At 40.6% G+C, this 15,938-nt stretch overlaps 1 protein-coding gene across 2 annotated transcripts in view; it reads left to right on the forward strand.

Moving 5' to 3' along the window:
* The window catches only part of LOC128646019 (cadherin-1-like), a 306,436-nt gene that overhangs the window by 247,168 nt on the left and 43,330 nt on the right, over nt 1-15,938 (forward strand). Inside the window, exon 14 of one of the 2 annotated variants that reach the window (XM_053699411.1) lies at nt 2,476-2,628. In XM_053699411.1, the coding sequence (XP_053555386.1) occupies nt 2,476-2,582 (107 nt within the window). In that variant the 3' untranslated portion in view covers nt 2,583-2,628. Of the gene's footprint in view, nt 1-2,475; nt 2,900-15,938 lie in introns of those variants that run through there. The other variant, XM_053699412.1, reaches the window with a different exon arrangement.

A 15,938-nucleotide genomic window follows, 5' to 3' on the forward strand; every position in this document is an offset into this window, starting at 1 on the left:
TGGTGAACTGCTTGTGCAATGCCGCCCCCTGCACTGGGTGTCAATCAACCCAATCATATGCGATCGAGCGGATTGATGTCCGCCGCCTCAAAGGCAGCGGACGAGTTAAGGAGCAGCAGTCTTAAGACCGCTGCTTCTTAACTCCTGTTTCCGGTGAGCCTGAAACAGGACGATTAGGGGCCATTTGGTAGGTTGTTAGATCGGCCTCTAAACCTCTTGTCATTATAAAAGACATACGATCACGTACACAATATATTACTTATTAGTCACTGTGATTTAAAAGTGACTTCTAATTTCAAACATATTAGTGTCTTATAACTAAGGTTAATTATAACATAAAATCCTTAATGCCATACTTTAAAGTAAATTATTTTTAGTGTTATCAAACCAAATTTTTAATATCTAGAAGATGGGATTCCTTCCAGCTATCCATACAATATGACTAATATAGGAGATGTTAGTAGTACAAGATGCCATCTGCACTCCCACATTATGTGTTAAGGTTCCTAAACAGTGTTCTCTATAAGGCTAGTTTTGTGAGTGTCCTATCAGTAAGACGTTTTAAAGGTTAATGAAACCCAAAATATTTTTCTTTTATGAATCAGATAGAGAATATAATTTTAAACAACATTCTAATTTAGTTCTATTATATAATTTGCTTCATTCTTTAGGTATCCTTTGTTGAAGAAATAGCAATGCACATAAACGAGCCAATCACACGAGGCATCTATGTGCAGCCACTAATCAGCAGCTACTGAGCATATTTAGAAATGCTTTTCATCAGGATGAAGCAATTAGATAAAATAAGTAAATTGGAAAGTTGTTTAAAATTGCATGCTTCTTCTATATCATGAATGAAAAAAAAATTAGTTTTATGTCCTTTTAATTCGAGCAATTAGCAAACACTACACAATGCAGACTGCAAAGTGTGGTTACCTTATTACCTCTATCACTGCTGGGTCGCTCAGAAAACTAGCCCCATAGGGAACACTGTTCCAAAACCATGATAAATACAAAGAAATAATTTATACATTTTCTGATGTGAATTTGTGTTAAATCCCAAAATGACCCTTGACAATAAAAAGCAGGGCATAAAAAATCCCATCACAACCCAATAAGACAATAAATAACATCCATGCCCAAAAAGTCAGCAATGAAAATAACAATCCAAAAGTGAGTACACCCCTAAGTGGAAATGTCCAAATTGGGCCCAAAGTGTCAATATTTTGTGTGGCCACCATAATTTTCCTGCACTGCCACAACCCTCTTGGGCATGGAGTTCACCAGAGCTTCACAGGTTGCCACTTGAGTCCTCTTCCCCTCCTCCATGATGACATCACTGAGCTGGTTGATGTTAGAGACCTTGTGCTCCCTCACCTTCCGTTTGAGGATGCCCCACAGATGCTTAATAGGGTTTAGGTCTGGAGACATGCTTGGCCAGTCTATCACCTTTACCCTCAGCTTCTTTAGCAAGGCAGTGATCGTCTTGGAGGAGTGTGAGAGTGATAACACCAAATTTAACATACCTGCTCCCCATTCACACCTGAGACCTTGTAACACTAACGAGTCACATGACACCAGGGAGGGAGAATAGCTAATTGGGCCCAATTTGGACATTTCCACTTAGGGGTGTACTCACTTTTGTTGCTAACGGTGTAGACATTAATGGCTGTGTGTTGAGTTATTTTGAGGGGACAGCAAATTTACACTGTTATACAGGCTGTACACTCACTACATTGTAGAAAAGTGACATTTATTCAAACATATATAAGAAGGCAGCGGTCTAACACTAAGGAGAGTATCAGTTCTTAGTCAATTTGTAACGGATTGTTGTTTTTTACAGTCTTACAATATCTGTACATTGTTTATTTTGTCCTACAGTGTATGTATATATATATATATATATATATATATATATATATATATATATATATAATTGGAAACTTGTATAGCACACAACCTCGAACTTGGTCGACTCGCGGCACTGATAACAGGTATTATTATTACCCAACTTAATGGTACTCGTTTTAACGACCTCGGAAGAATGAAAGGCTAAGTGACCGTGTCGAGATAAAACCTGCAACCCTTGGGTTGCCACAGATCTCTGTAACAGTGCATTAGCACGATGAGCTATCTGTCCGGCTTATATATATGTATGCAGCCACCAATCAGCAGCTAGAACATAGGTTCTTTGCTGTTTCTGAGCTTACCTAGCTTACAGCAAAGGATAACCAGAGAAGGAAGTAAATTAAATAATAGAAGTAAATTGGAAAGTATTTAAAATTGTATGCTTTGTCTAAATCATGAATGTCTTATTATGACTTTACTGTTCCTTTAAATAGTCTCAGTAGTTAATTTCTAGTTCAGAACTAGGGGAAATGTGCAGCACTGTTTCTTTGTAATATATTGCATGAATATATATGTTGCACTCAGCATCATTCAGTACAATAAAATTATACTTTGTTATCGTTGCAGAATTGTTGTTGCTGCTCTTGCTGTTTATGAGGTTCAAGAAGGTGGTGAAAGAACTTTTACTTCCCCCAGAAGATGAGACCAGAGTGGACAGAGTTGCAGTAATCTAGGCGGGAAAGGATGAGAGAGTGGATTAAAATCTTAGTTGTGTCTTGTGTAAGGAAATGTCTAATTTTAGAGATGTTTTTAATGTGGAAGCGGCAGGATTTAACCAAGGACTTAATGGAGTAAAAGAAAGATCTGAGTGTGACCCCAAGACATCGGGCATGCAGAGTAGGGGTAATGATGGAGTTGTCAACAGTTGTAGAGATATTGGGGGTGGAGATTTTGGAAGAAGGAGGGAAAATAAGGAGCTCCATTTTGGAGAGATTTAGCTTAAAGGGACACTAAACCCAAATTTTTCTTTCATGATTCAGATAGAGCATGCAATTTTAAGCAACTTTCTAATTTACTCTTATCAATTTTTCTTCATTCTCTTGCTATCTTTATTTAAAAAGCAGGAATGTGATGCATAGGAGCTGGCCCATTTTTGGTTGAGAACCTGGGTTATGCTTGCTTATTGGTGGTTAAATGTAAGCCTCAAATAAGCAAGCGCTATACATGGTGCTGAACCTAAAATAGGCTGGCTGCTAAGATTTACATTCCTGCTTTCAAAATAAAGATAGCAAGAGAACGAAGAAAAATTGATAATATGAGTTAATTAGAAAGTTGATTAAAATGTCAAGCTCTATCTGAATCATGAAAGAAATATGTTGGGTTCCGTGTCCCTTTAAGGTAATTAGAGGACATCCAGGAAGAGATGTGAGAAAGACAGTTAGTGACACGGGTTAGCAAGGAAGGAGATAGATCTGCTGCAGAGAAGTAGATTTGGGTGTCATCGGCATACAAATGATATTGGAAACCATGGGACTTTATTAGGGAACCTATTGATGACATGTAGATTGAGAAGATAAGGGGACCGAGGACAGAGCCTTGCGGTACCCCAACAGAAAGTGGTGACGGGGCAGAGGAGGCCCCAGAGAAGGCTACACTAAAGGTACGGTTTGACAGGTAGGAAGAGAACCACGAGGGGCTGTGTCACAAATGCTGAAGAATTGGAAGGTTTGGAGCAAAAGAGGGTGGTCAACAGTATCAAATGCTGCGGACAGATCAAGGAGGATAAGCAGATAGAAGTGGCCTTTTGATTTTGCTGTAAGTAGGTCGTTGGTAACCTTAACGATTGCTTTCTCTGTGGAGTGATGGGGACGAAATCTAGATTGCAGTGGGTCAAGGAGGGAGTGTAATGTAAGGAAATGGGATAGGCGTGCATGTACTAGCTTTTTGAGAAGCTTTGAAACAAGAGGGAGTAGGGAAAGAGGGCGGTAGTTTGATGGGGAGGTTGGATCAAGAGAAGGTTTTTTGAGGATATGTGCCTGTTTCAGAGATGAGATAAATTTACAGGTGCTGAAGGAGAGATTGAAAATGTGTGTGAGTATAGGGGTAAAGGTAGAAGAGAGGGAGGGGAGTAGCTGTGAGGGGACAGGTAGTGAGGTGAAAGCGCAGTATAATTGCCGAAACATCTTCCTCAGTAACAGGGAAGAAAGAGCTAAATTTATGACTATGTGGGTTGTGGTTGATTGTGCAGATTTTGTTTCTGATGGAGTCGATTTTGTTATTGAAGTGGCTGGCAAAGTCTCGAGCTGACAGAGAAGTTGTATTAGGAGGTGGGGGTGGGCAGAGAAGAGTATTGAAAGTGGAGAACAGATGTTTTGGGTTTGAAGAAAGAGTAGAGATAAGAGTAGAGAAGTAATGTTGCTTATAGAGATTAAGGGCAGAATAGTAGGAATTCAAAATTAACTTGCAATGAAGGAAATCAGCTAAACTCTGAGATTTTCTCCAGTGCCGCTCAGCAGTACGGGAACATCTGCGTAGGTACCGTGTCAGAGGAGTTTGCCAGGGCTGAGGATGAGTGTGTGATTTCCAAGCAATGGTAAGAGGGGCCAGATTGTCAAGGACCGATGTAAGGGTGGAATTATAGTGGCAGATTGGTCAGGGCAGGAGATGGATGAGAGGAGAGGTTCGAGGGAATTAGCAAGCTGTTGCTGATCTAATGACATAATGCTTCTGTGAAGTTTGGTGTGTGTTGTAGAAGGAAGGAGAGTTGTAGGGAGGGATGAGATAATAGAAGGATATTGACAATTCTCTTAAAATGAAACTTGCATTGTTCAGATAAAAAAGCAAGCTCTAACGTTTGTGTCCCTTTAAGTTAAAATAAAAATGAAAGTAGATTAACCCTTTGAGTGCTAAGCACTTTCCCACCTGGGCGCTAAGCTGATTTGAGGGGTTTTTAATTTAAAAAAAATATATATATGTGTAACTTTTTTTTCAGATCTCCAAGACTTTTATACCGTTGGAAAGGTTAGGCGATTACCTTTCCAACTGTAGGTTTGTAGCTGCTTAGATGCCCGAGATACAGGCTTCTAAGCAGCATGCCCCCTTTCCCTATACGTCATTGTATTTTGTTAATAAAGTTGCACAGTGACGTCATCACGTCATTGCGCATGACGTCTCCACGCAAAACGTTAAGCCCCGGCGATGCCTGTCACTATACAGACCTGATTGCTGGGGTAGGACTGGGTGGGAGCCCTCAGATCTCCCTCAAGGTGAGAGAGTGCTAGCAACAGCTCTGAGTCGTCGTTAGCACCTGAGTGGGAAACTCTGCGACGGCTCAGAGCCGTCTTTAGCACTTAAGGGGTTAAATAAAAATCTCTCTTGACGCCGAGAAGGCGTTCGACCGGGTTAGATGGCATTACCTCTGGGCAGTCCTTAAGAGATTCCATTTTCCCCCCGATTTCATAACGGCCGTTCAAGCCCTATATTCCACTCCTACTGCCTCTGTGTGTGGTCTGGGTTTTCGCTCTTCTCTCTTTCCTATCACAAATGGCACCAGACAGGGGTGCCCCCTTTCGCCCTTTCCATAGAACCCTTGGCTGAGCAGATCAGAACTGATCCCCAAATAAAAGGAGTCACCTTGTCGGGCACTGTGCACAAAATTGCACTCTTCGCTGACGATGTAACTTTGTTTCTATCACACCCTGATCAAGCGATACCTAGGCTCCTCAATATACTCACCACCTTCGGGGCCCATTCTTACTATAAGCTGAATTTATCAAAAACACAAGTGTATACGCAGGGGTTTACGAAGGCACAATTAGTTTCTCTTACTGAGTCTTATAAATTTGACTGGACTGAACACTCTGTCCTACACTTGGGTGTCAGGATCTCTAGTAGCTTTCCCCAAATAATAAAAGACAACTATCTCCCTCTCTTAACTTCCCTCCGCTCTCTGCGGAAGGACTGGAATCTTCAGCATGTTTCCTGGTTAGGTAGGATTACGGCATTGAAAATGTCCTTCCTTCCCAAGCTGACATACCTATTCCGCTGCCTGCCTATTAAAATACCGAGGCATTTGCTCCTTCGATTCCAAAGTGGGTTTACCAAATTTATCTGGTTAGATAAACCCCCTAGAGTCGCACATAGAGTACTTCAACTTCCCAAATCTTTGGGAGGCATAGCTTCATCGTCGAAGATACGGTATTACGAGGGTGCAATGCTTACCCATGTGTCTCAATGGGGGGTAAAGTCATCGGATGCCAAATGGAAATCCATTGAACAGGCTTCGCTGCCCTTCCAAATTGCCTTAAGGGACTTAATTTGGACTCCGCCACATTGTCGTAGGGAGCTTGCCTTAACCAACCCAATGGTTTGTGAATGTCTCAGCTTTTGGGACAGAATACGGCATCATCCCCATGTGGCCCGCATCCCTCCCCAGTCGCTTCTATAGCAGGCCTCTTATCGGGCCTCCAAGACTCTCACCCTAACAAGTGGATCCAACTGGGAATCAACAATATAGCGGACCTCTGGTCCACGTCCCCTCGAGACTCTTTTAAACAATTAACACAGATCGGTGCCGAGACCCAGGTCCCATCGTATCTATCTTTTGAATATCAGAGGATTAAGAGCTTTTTAAGCAGTTGGGGTTTTAAGCCTACCCTGGATAGACCTTTGACTCTCTGGGAGTCCATCTGGGCAAGAGGAGATAGGCTGTGTAGGCCTCTTTCAGTCCATTATATGCTACTAGGGGGATCCCAAGACCCGGAGACTCCTTCCCATCTTTTCCGATGGGAGACGCTGACGGGTGGGCACACTTCCCTGGAGGAGTGGGAATAAGCTTTCTCCCTGACCCAGAAAGCTATACATTGCACTACGTTATGCAAAACTTATTTCAAACTCCTCACTCATTGGTACTACGTACCCACTAGGTTGGCGAAAATATTTCCGGAAGTGTCCCCCAAATGTTGGATGAATTTTGGTCACAGGGGTACCGCACTACATATATGGTGGGAGTGTCCCGTGATCCAGCCTCTATGGTTAAAATGCTTTTCGGTTCTACAGGGCATGGGTATTGGGCTTCCCAGGCTAGCTGACTCAGCCCTCCTTCACTTAAATCTACATTCACTACCTAAAAACCATGCGTATATCTGTATTTACTTATTCATGACTATAAAGTACTCTGTTGCATGCTCCTGGAAGAAGGAACGAGCCCCAAGTTGGGCGTCTGTAATAAAATGGCATACATTTATACAATGGAAAAGGATATCTTCCACAAATTAAATAAATCTGACCTGTTTGAAATGATTTGGGCTGACTGGAAGGAGTCTCAAAATACAGACTGGAGGCCTAACGCAACTGCCCAAGATACATAGCTCCACGCCCATATCCCCCTTACGACAGTAGCCTATCTAACATAAACACATTCTTTACTGGATGGCCCTCTATCCCCTCCTCATACTCTTCTTCATACCACTTCCCCCTCCCCTCCTACCATACCTTCTCTCCTCCACCCTCCTCTCTCCCCCTTAGAAAATCTGTTGTACGATCAGCCCTTAAGACCCCCCCCCCTCCTGATCTCAGACTTGTCAGCCATGAATCAAGGCTCGACAGGTCGTATCTGTTCACAGTACTTTGTAAGTGTTGAAATTATATTTTTATTTATTAGACGCAGACCCCCACTTGTCATTCTTGTAAACTTTATATTGTCGGATTGGAGCTGCGTCTCCTTGGTTTCTGTATATTTCTTTTGTTCCTACCAATAAAAATTTGTTAAACCAAAAAAAAAAAAATCTTAGCTTAAAGTGAAAGAATTGACCATTGAAACAAATAAAGGAGACTTTCATTCATTAAGTATATAATATTTCATGCTGAAAGCTCCTTTACATGTTTCAAGCGTTCGCCCACGGGAGAACGCTGTTTTGCTAGAGAAGTGAAGTTTTCACCTCTTAGCCAATAGCCGTGCGGCAATTCCGGCTTGGATTTCCTGCACGCTATTTGCTAAGAGGTGGAAACGTCACTTCTTAGCAAAACAGCGTTCTGCCGTGGGCTGCCTGAGCAGCTCAGATCGGCGATCGCTTGAAACAAATAAAGGAGTTTTACTACCCATTCCCCAGTTTTAACCAACAAACATTGTTACTTTATAACATTTAAATATCGAGATTTCTGCCGTTTTCTAAGCCCCTGCAGGCTGCCCTCAACTCAGGGCATTTTTATTGGTTTACGCAGCAAGACAGTGCTTGTTCATGTGTGCCATACATATAACATTGTGCTCACTCAAGTAGAGCTATTCATGAGTCAGCACTAATTGTCTAAAATGCAAAGTCTGTAAATAGCACTTAGATAAGGTGGTGGTCTGAGAAGGCTTTGATACAAGGTAATCACAGAGGTAAAAAGTATATTAATATAACAGTATTGGTTATGCAAAACAGGGGAATGGGTAATAAAGGGATTATCTACCTTTTTAAACAACATTTTTGGAGTTGACTGTCCCTTTGCTTTTTGCTAGTAATAATGCAGGTCTCACTGCCAGCGGCTAGACTGCCCTACTGCTACCTCCTTGCATGCTTCCTATTATAGTACGGTGTCAAAAAAGCAAACAGGGTACATCACTGGTCATTAAGGGGTTAATATGGGGAGAGCGGTACTGTACAGCTAGCCCTTAAAGGGCCATAATAGTCCAAAAATTAGATGTTCTATTGAATTAGAGCATGTCACTTAAAGACTATCAACCCTGCACTGCTGTGTGTTTAACCACCTGAAAAAGTGGTTAAACACACAGTAAAATTACCGCCCAGGATGCACAAAGCACTGCTGGTCCTGAGTGAATAAACCGCCCCTGATCCAATCAGCAGCGCTAGTTACACATCTGAGTTGTACAACTAGTGCTGTTAATTGGATCAGCATCAGTACTTCTACTGTGTGTTTAAGCCATTTGCGGAAGGTCAAACACAGTTGTGCAGGATGGATAGTCTTAAAATTAGAGCATGCTATTTTTTAACTATTATGGCCCTTTAATCAGGGGAGATACTAAAGAAGAAGAGCATACCTAGGTAGGTTTAGGATTATATGCCTGTCTTGAGCAATATATGGCAGTCGTGTTTTGCTCTTCAGTAAATGATACTAAGAGTACAAAGTAAATTTGTTCATTGAGGTAAATAGGAAGTTTTTTTTATATTAGATTAAATTGCAAACTTGTCCTGAATCATGGAATCATGGCTTTGATGTTCAGTTCCCTTTAAGTGAAAGGACCAGAAGAGTGTAGAGGGATTAGATTAGACAATAAAGTGTATATGGAGACAAGATGTTGGCCAAACACACATGAACACACGTTAGCTTGGATAAAAGGTGTGCTTCATTACAATACAGAATTCAAGGTTTCCAGTCTGAAGCCCAGAGTTTAAGGAGAGATGAAAGTCAAAATTAAACTTTTATGATTCAAAGTTCTAATTTATACTCCCAATATCAAACTGTACACAGTCTTTTTATAAATTGCTTATGAGCATTTGCAAGAGTTCATAGGATAATTGTATATGAGTCTGTGATTGGCTGATGGCTGTCTCATGATACAATGGACAAGGATATGAAAGGAAACTTTGAAATATGTCAGAAACTGTGTAATGCTCATTTGAAATTCAAAGTAAGGGTTATCTCATTGTCGTATTAGTATGTTTGACTATGAAGGAAGTGCCTCAGAGGCTGCCTCGCTCAGTACCTTGAATTCTTCCAGTTCTGATGGAGACCAGGATTACACTGCACTAAATGACTGGGGCCCACGTTTTCATAAACTGGCTGACATGTATGGAGGGGATGATGATTAGAATGAGATACATTTAACTACATCTGTACGGTTTTTAAATCCTAAGAGGCAATGGAGTAGAATGACATAATGTAAATATTCATCGTGTTGACTGAAACTGATGACTGCTACGATGGTGCAAGAAATGTGAAGAGACAGAAGACTGTACCAGATACGTTTTCACAGTTTTGTACCCCTTGTGCTATATTCTCTAAAATACAATTTGCCAAAAGCTGTTGCTTTTTATTTTTCTTACTGAAAAAACGTGTTTGCGGTTTAGAACATATAACGTTTTTTTTAAAATGTAAATTATTTTAAGTGCTGAATCAGTCTATGGAAAATCATTTCTCAGGATTATTATGTTAAAGGGACATTCTACACTGTGTGCAGAATTATTAGGCAAATTAGTATTTTGACCACATCATCCTCTTTATGCATGTTGTCTTACTCCAAGCTGTATAGGCTCGAAAGCCTACTACCAATTAAGCATATTAGGTGATGTGCATCTCTGTAATGAGAAGGGGTGTGGTCTAATGACATCAACACCCTATATCAGGTGTGCATAATATTAAGCAACTTCCTTTCCTTTGGCAAAATGGGTCAAAAGAAGGACTTGACAGGCTCAGAAAAGTCAAAAATAGTGAGATATCTTGCAGAGGGATGCAGCACTCTTAAAATTGCAAAGCTTCTGAAGCGTGATCATCGAACAATCAATCGTTTCATTCAAAATAGTCAACAGGGTCGCAAGAAGCGTGTGGAAAAACCAAGGCGCAAAATAACTGCCCATGAACTGAGAAAAGTCAAGCGTGCAGCTGCCAAGATGCCACTTGCCACCAGTTTGGCCATATTTCAGAGCTGCAACATCACTGGAGTGCCCAAAAGCACAAGGTGTGCAATACTCAGAGACATGGCCAAGGTAAGAAAGGCTGAAAGACGACCACCACTGAACAAGACACACAAGCTGAAACGTCAAGACTGGGCCAAGAAATATCTTAAGACTGATTTTTCTAAGGACTGATGAAATGAGAGTGAGTCTTGATGGGCCAGATGGATGGGCCCGTGGCTGGATTGGTAAAGGGCAGATAGCTCCAGTCCGACTCAGACGCCAGCAAGGTGGAGGTGTAGTACTGGTTTGGGCTGGTATCATCAAAGATGAGCTTGTGGGGCCTTTTCGGGTTGAGGATGGAGTCAAGCTCAACTCCCAGTCCTACTGCCAGTTTCTGGAAGACACCTTCTTCAAGCAGTGGTACAGGAAGAAGTCTGCATCCTTCAAGAAAAACATGATTTTCATGCAGGACAATGCTCCATCACACGCGTCCTAGTACTCCACAGCGTGGCTGGCAAGAAAGGGTATAAAAGAAGAAAATCTAATGGCATGGCCTCCTTGTTCACCTGATCTGAACCCCATTGAGAACCTGTGGTCCATCATCAAATGTGAGATTTACAAGGAGGGAAAACAGTACACCTCTCTGAACAGTGTCTGGGAGGCTGTGGTTGCTGCTGCACGCAATGTTGATGGTGAACAGATCAAAACACTGACAGAATCCATGGATGGCAGGCTTTTGAGTGTCCTTGCAAAGAAAGGTGGCTATATTGGTCACTGCTTTGTTTTTGTTTTGTTTTTGAATGTCAGAAATGTATATTTGTGAATGTTGAGATGTTATATTGGTTTCACTGGTAAAAATAAATAATTGAAATGGGTATATATTTGTTTTTTGTTAAGTTGCCTAATAATTATGCACAGTAATAGTCACCTGCACACACAGATATCCCCCTAAAATAGCTATAACTAAAAACAAACTAAAAACTACTTCCAAAAATATTCAGCTTTGATATTAATGAGTTTTTTGGGTTCATTGAGAACATGGTTGTTGTTCAATAATAAAATTAATCCTCAAAAATACAACTTGCCTAATAATTCTGCACTCCCTGTAGTGTAAAAAATAAGATTAGAGAACTATAAAACAAATTCATCATGTTACTATGTGTTTAACCCTGCAAAGGGCTCATATACAGTCAGTTATGCTACTGTAACACCCCTGTGCTAATCCAGATGAGGATATGTATGTGACTGAGGCATACATATGTATGCCTGTTTCTGATTGGTTAACAGGTTGTATTTTTATTTGAGGCAGAACAGAGGTTGAGCACTGAGAGGATACATATTAATGTGTTTATTAACCCTTACAAATGAGTTTCACATAGTAACAGAAGATTATAGTTTACAAAATTAAAATGAAAAGGGTTTAACAAAACAGATAATTTCATTGTTACACCCGAATGTCCCTTTAAACTTGCAACAAAATGAAATAAATAATTAAGTAAAATGGTGAACTCCGCTATCACTTGTGTAACAACATTTATACTGCATTGGATATGTCTGTATTTTTCTTTCTTTTATGTGTTTTGCTGTTTGTTTGTTTTTTTAAATAAAATACATTTATATATATAAATAAATATATTAAATAAATCTCCTAGATACAGTATGTGCTTTTAAAATACATGTAATTATTTTTTTGTTTTATCCCTGATGCACAGTATTGCTGATGTAAAATATACACATATTTCTTTCTAATGACACGGTGAGTCCACAGTTCATCATCAATTACTGTTGAGAATATCACTTCTGGCCACAATCCCCAGTCATTCTCTTTGCCTCTCATGCAAGGAGGAGTGAAGTGTTTGGTGTCTGAAGAAAATGGATTTATTTCACTTCAATCAAGATTTTTTTTATTTTGAAAGTCAGAGTAGGATTGCTCTGATCCTTTCCTCTCAAGATGGATCTAGCCGTACTCCACGTTAGACTCTTCAGTTGGGCAGTGGTGGCTTTTAAGCAGTTAGGAACTTGTAAAGTGTGCTTTGCTGCGTTTTCCTAACAGTTTGCTGCCCTGGTTTAGAAAGCCTGAGTAGGTTTACTCTGTCTTTCTTTTTTTCCACAGGTCTCTGTTAGGAGTGGCATCGTCTCATACTTGGTGAGGTCGTCTGACTGCTGCCGGACGACTGGAATGCAGGTAAGTGCCTTTTATCTTCTATCTAGGGGAGACTGTGCACTTTTAAGGGTCTGCAGCCTGTATTATGGGACACAATATCCTAGCTGGGGTTTTATTTATGGAGGGGGCAGGCTCTTTCTGTGTGACATGAGAGAAGCTGTTCCCCCCTTTGTGCATTAGGGGTTCAACAGTTACATGAGGCTCTGTTTTTTGTTCAATCACCTGTTTCAGCATTAGATCTAGTGTTTTGACTATAATAGTGTTATTTTCAAAGACAGGGTATATGATTTCTCTGCTCCTGCTACGGAGTGACGATGTGTTAAAGTTTTTTTGTCTTGCCCCTAAGTGAGTTCAGACAGTTGGTCAGTGATTTAACCAGGGTTTAGTCAGTCAGTTATTTCGCTGTATTAACCCTCAATTTATCTGATTTATCTGATTTGCTGTTTATTTCGGTTGGAGCACATTTTTATTCAGATATACTATTTTGCTGCTCCTTGGTTCCACCTCCTGCTTGGAGCATCGGAGCGGCGCCATTCCTTTTAGAAATTTGCTTTGTGCGTTCTGCTGGTCCTTGGCTCCGCCTTCTTCTTGGAGGATCGGAGAGGCGCCATTTCTGAGACCTTGCTGTCTTGCTCACGTGACCCAGACTCCTCCTCCAACTGAGACAGAGTGTCGGGCTATTTTTCTGTGTTGTTCTGTGTTAGCGGTATGTGTATTGCCATATCGCCTCAGCAGAGATCAATAGAATATTTAATAAAAAATCTTTTGTGTCTTTAGGGTGAAGGGGTTTGGGTTTCCCACAGTTGTCAGGAATCTAGGTGACTTCAACCTCATTTGTTATGATGGAATTTCCTCCCCTTGAAGGCATAAGGTATCATTATAATTCTCTATGGTTAGAGAATTAGGTTTAATCTTTTTTTATGTTACAGGGTTAATGGGAACATTAGTCTGCTCTTTTATATGCTTTCAGGCTTACCCTATCTCTTGTCTGTTTTTTTACTCTTAAAGTGACAGTGTTCATGATTGAGTTTGATTATGGTTTTTTTTTTTTTTTAAATCATTGAAAATATGTTTTGATAGCCAAATGTCTCTCAGGATGATACTGTTTGGTCAGTGCCACAGTTGTCTCCTCAAATGTCCCAAGCCCTTGTTTTAGGGCGTCCTGGAGGAGGAGTTTTGCTTGCAGATTGTTGCCCAGGCATCTTTTGCATTATCTGTGGCATTATTTGCTTTTCATATATTAGGGAAATCGCAAGAGGAATTTTAGAATCCCAGGTAGTAAGGTTTCTGTACCGCCTGCAGCTACGTTGGTTATTTTCCTCATAGCTCAAATGAGGAGGATACGTCAGTAGCCTCTGAGGGTGAAATCTCATATTCGGATAGTATAATTCCTTATTTTAAGGCTGAAGTAATATCCTTCAGATTTAAGCCTGATCACCTTTGTGTATGTTTAAAAAGGTTTTGGCTACTTGGTATGACTACGATACGCCTGTCGTCAATCCTAGAGAATCTAGTTAATTTTACAAATGCTAGCATTCCTCTGTGGAAGTTTTTTCCTGTTCCAGACCGTGCTAGGAGTATTAGTAACAGTATTGGGAGAGTCAGGGATTCCTTTTTTCTCTGTCTCTCATCTTTAAACAGATGTTTCCTGTCGTTGTCTCCATTAAACGTCATGGGCATGGTGCCTATAGTAGTAGGACATTTCTACTCTGGCTTAACTGTTCCTTTTTGGATCATTTGACTAAGCTGTAGGCTTATGTAGAAGTTGTATTACCACTGTTGCTAGTGCGACATCTTAGGGTGCAATGCCTTGTCTGATTCCAATTGATGGTACTCCTTTGGAAAAGGTCCAGAACAGAATTGAGTCTTATGCTAGCCAATTCATTTTTTCTGTTGCTTCCATGCTAGTTTTAGTCAGGAGCCAAGTTTCATGGCTTCGCACTATGCTCTTGATCAGTGTTTTTTTATTCTGAGTTTCTGACGCTTCCTTACAAGGGTAAGTCCCTGTTTGGTCCTGATCACACTGGAATAGTCTGGTATGGGAAGAGTCCTTTGACCAGCTGTAGTAGCCTGATGTTTAGCTTAGCTGCCTAGCAAGCGGAAGGTTTGCAGTTTGAAACCTGTTGCAGTTATTTTGGTTTATTCGAGTTCAAGACTCAATGTGAGTATGACAGTACGCCCTTCACAAGCAGTGGCGGCTGGTGACTTTTGAGGATGGGGGAGCACTAGCCCCGCCCCTCAGATGGCCCCGCCCATTTTAATGTGTGTGTGTGTGTGTGTGTGTGTGTGTGTGTGTGTGTGTATGTATATATATATCTATATATAACTTATATTATCAAATTTGCTTCATTCTCTTTGTATCCTTTATTGAAAGAGCATCAATATCTCACTGAGAGCTAGTTGAACATATTGGGTGAGCCAATGACATGAGGCATATATGTGCAGGCACTAAACATCAGTTAATTCCCAGTAGTGCATTGCTGCTTTTGAGCCTACCTAGGTATCCTTTTTTACAACAGATATCAAGAGAACAAAGCATATTAGATAACAGAAGTAAATTGGAAAGTTGTTTAAAATTGTTCTATCTGAATCATGAAAGGAAAAATGTGGGTTCAGTGTCCCTTTAACTCATTATTACATTTTCTTCATAATGTACATTTGGAGGTTACCTGCATATAATTTATGGTTATTAGAATTTTTTTAAATTTCAGAGGGCAAAAATATGCATCATGAAAATACTGAGAAAACCAAGACATAAAGAAAACAAACATTTAAATGCAAAGGTCTAGAACAAATAAACCTTTTAATTCTATGTGAGCTAATTATGACAATTATTTAGCTGCTGGACATGCACCATATAACACTGAAGGAGTGTGCTGAATCCTATGTGTGTTTATGAACACTAAAGGGTGTCAGACCAACACACAAAGAGGGCAAAGGTTATCTGAAGAGAATTAAAAACATAGGAATGCAGACTTGATTGTTTGAAGGCTAGCTGCTGTGATAAAAAAAGTTATCATAGTACCTCACTAAGGCCTAGATTTGGAGTTTTGTCGGTAAAAAACTAACGCCGGCTTTTTTCTGGCCGCACCATAAAAATAACTCTGGTATCGAGAGTCCACATAAAGGCTGCGTTAGGCTCCAAAAAAGGAGCGTAGAGCATTTTTAACGCAGCTTCAACTCTCGATACCAGAGTTGCTTACCGACGCGGCCAGCCTCAAAAACGTGCTCGTGCACGATTCCCCCATAGGAAACAATGGGGCTGTTTGAGCTGAAAAAAACCAAACACCTGCAAAAAAGCCGCGTTC

Source organism: Bombina bombina, chromosome 1, assembly GCF_027579735.1.
Source record: "Bombina bombina isolate aBomBom1 chromosome 1, aBomBom1.pri, whole genome shotgun sequence".
NCBI classification, from domain to species: Eukaryota; Metazoa; Chordata; class Amphibia; order Anura; family Bombinatoridae; genus Bombina; species Bombina bombina.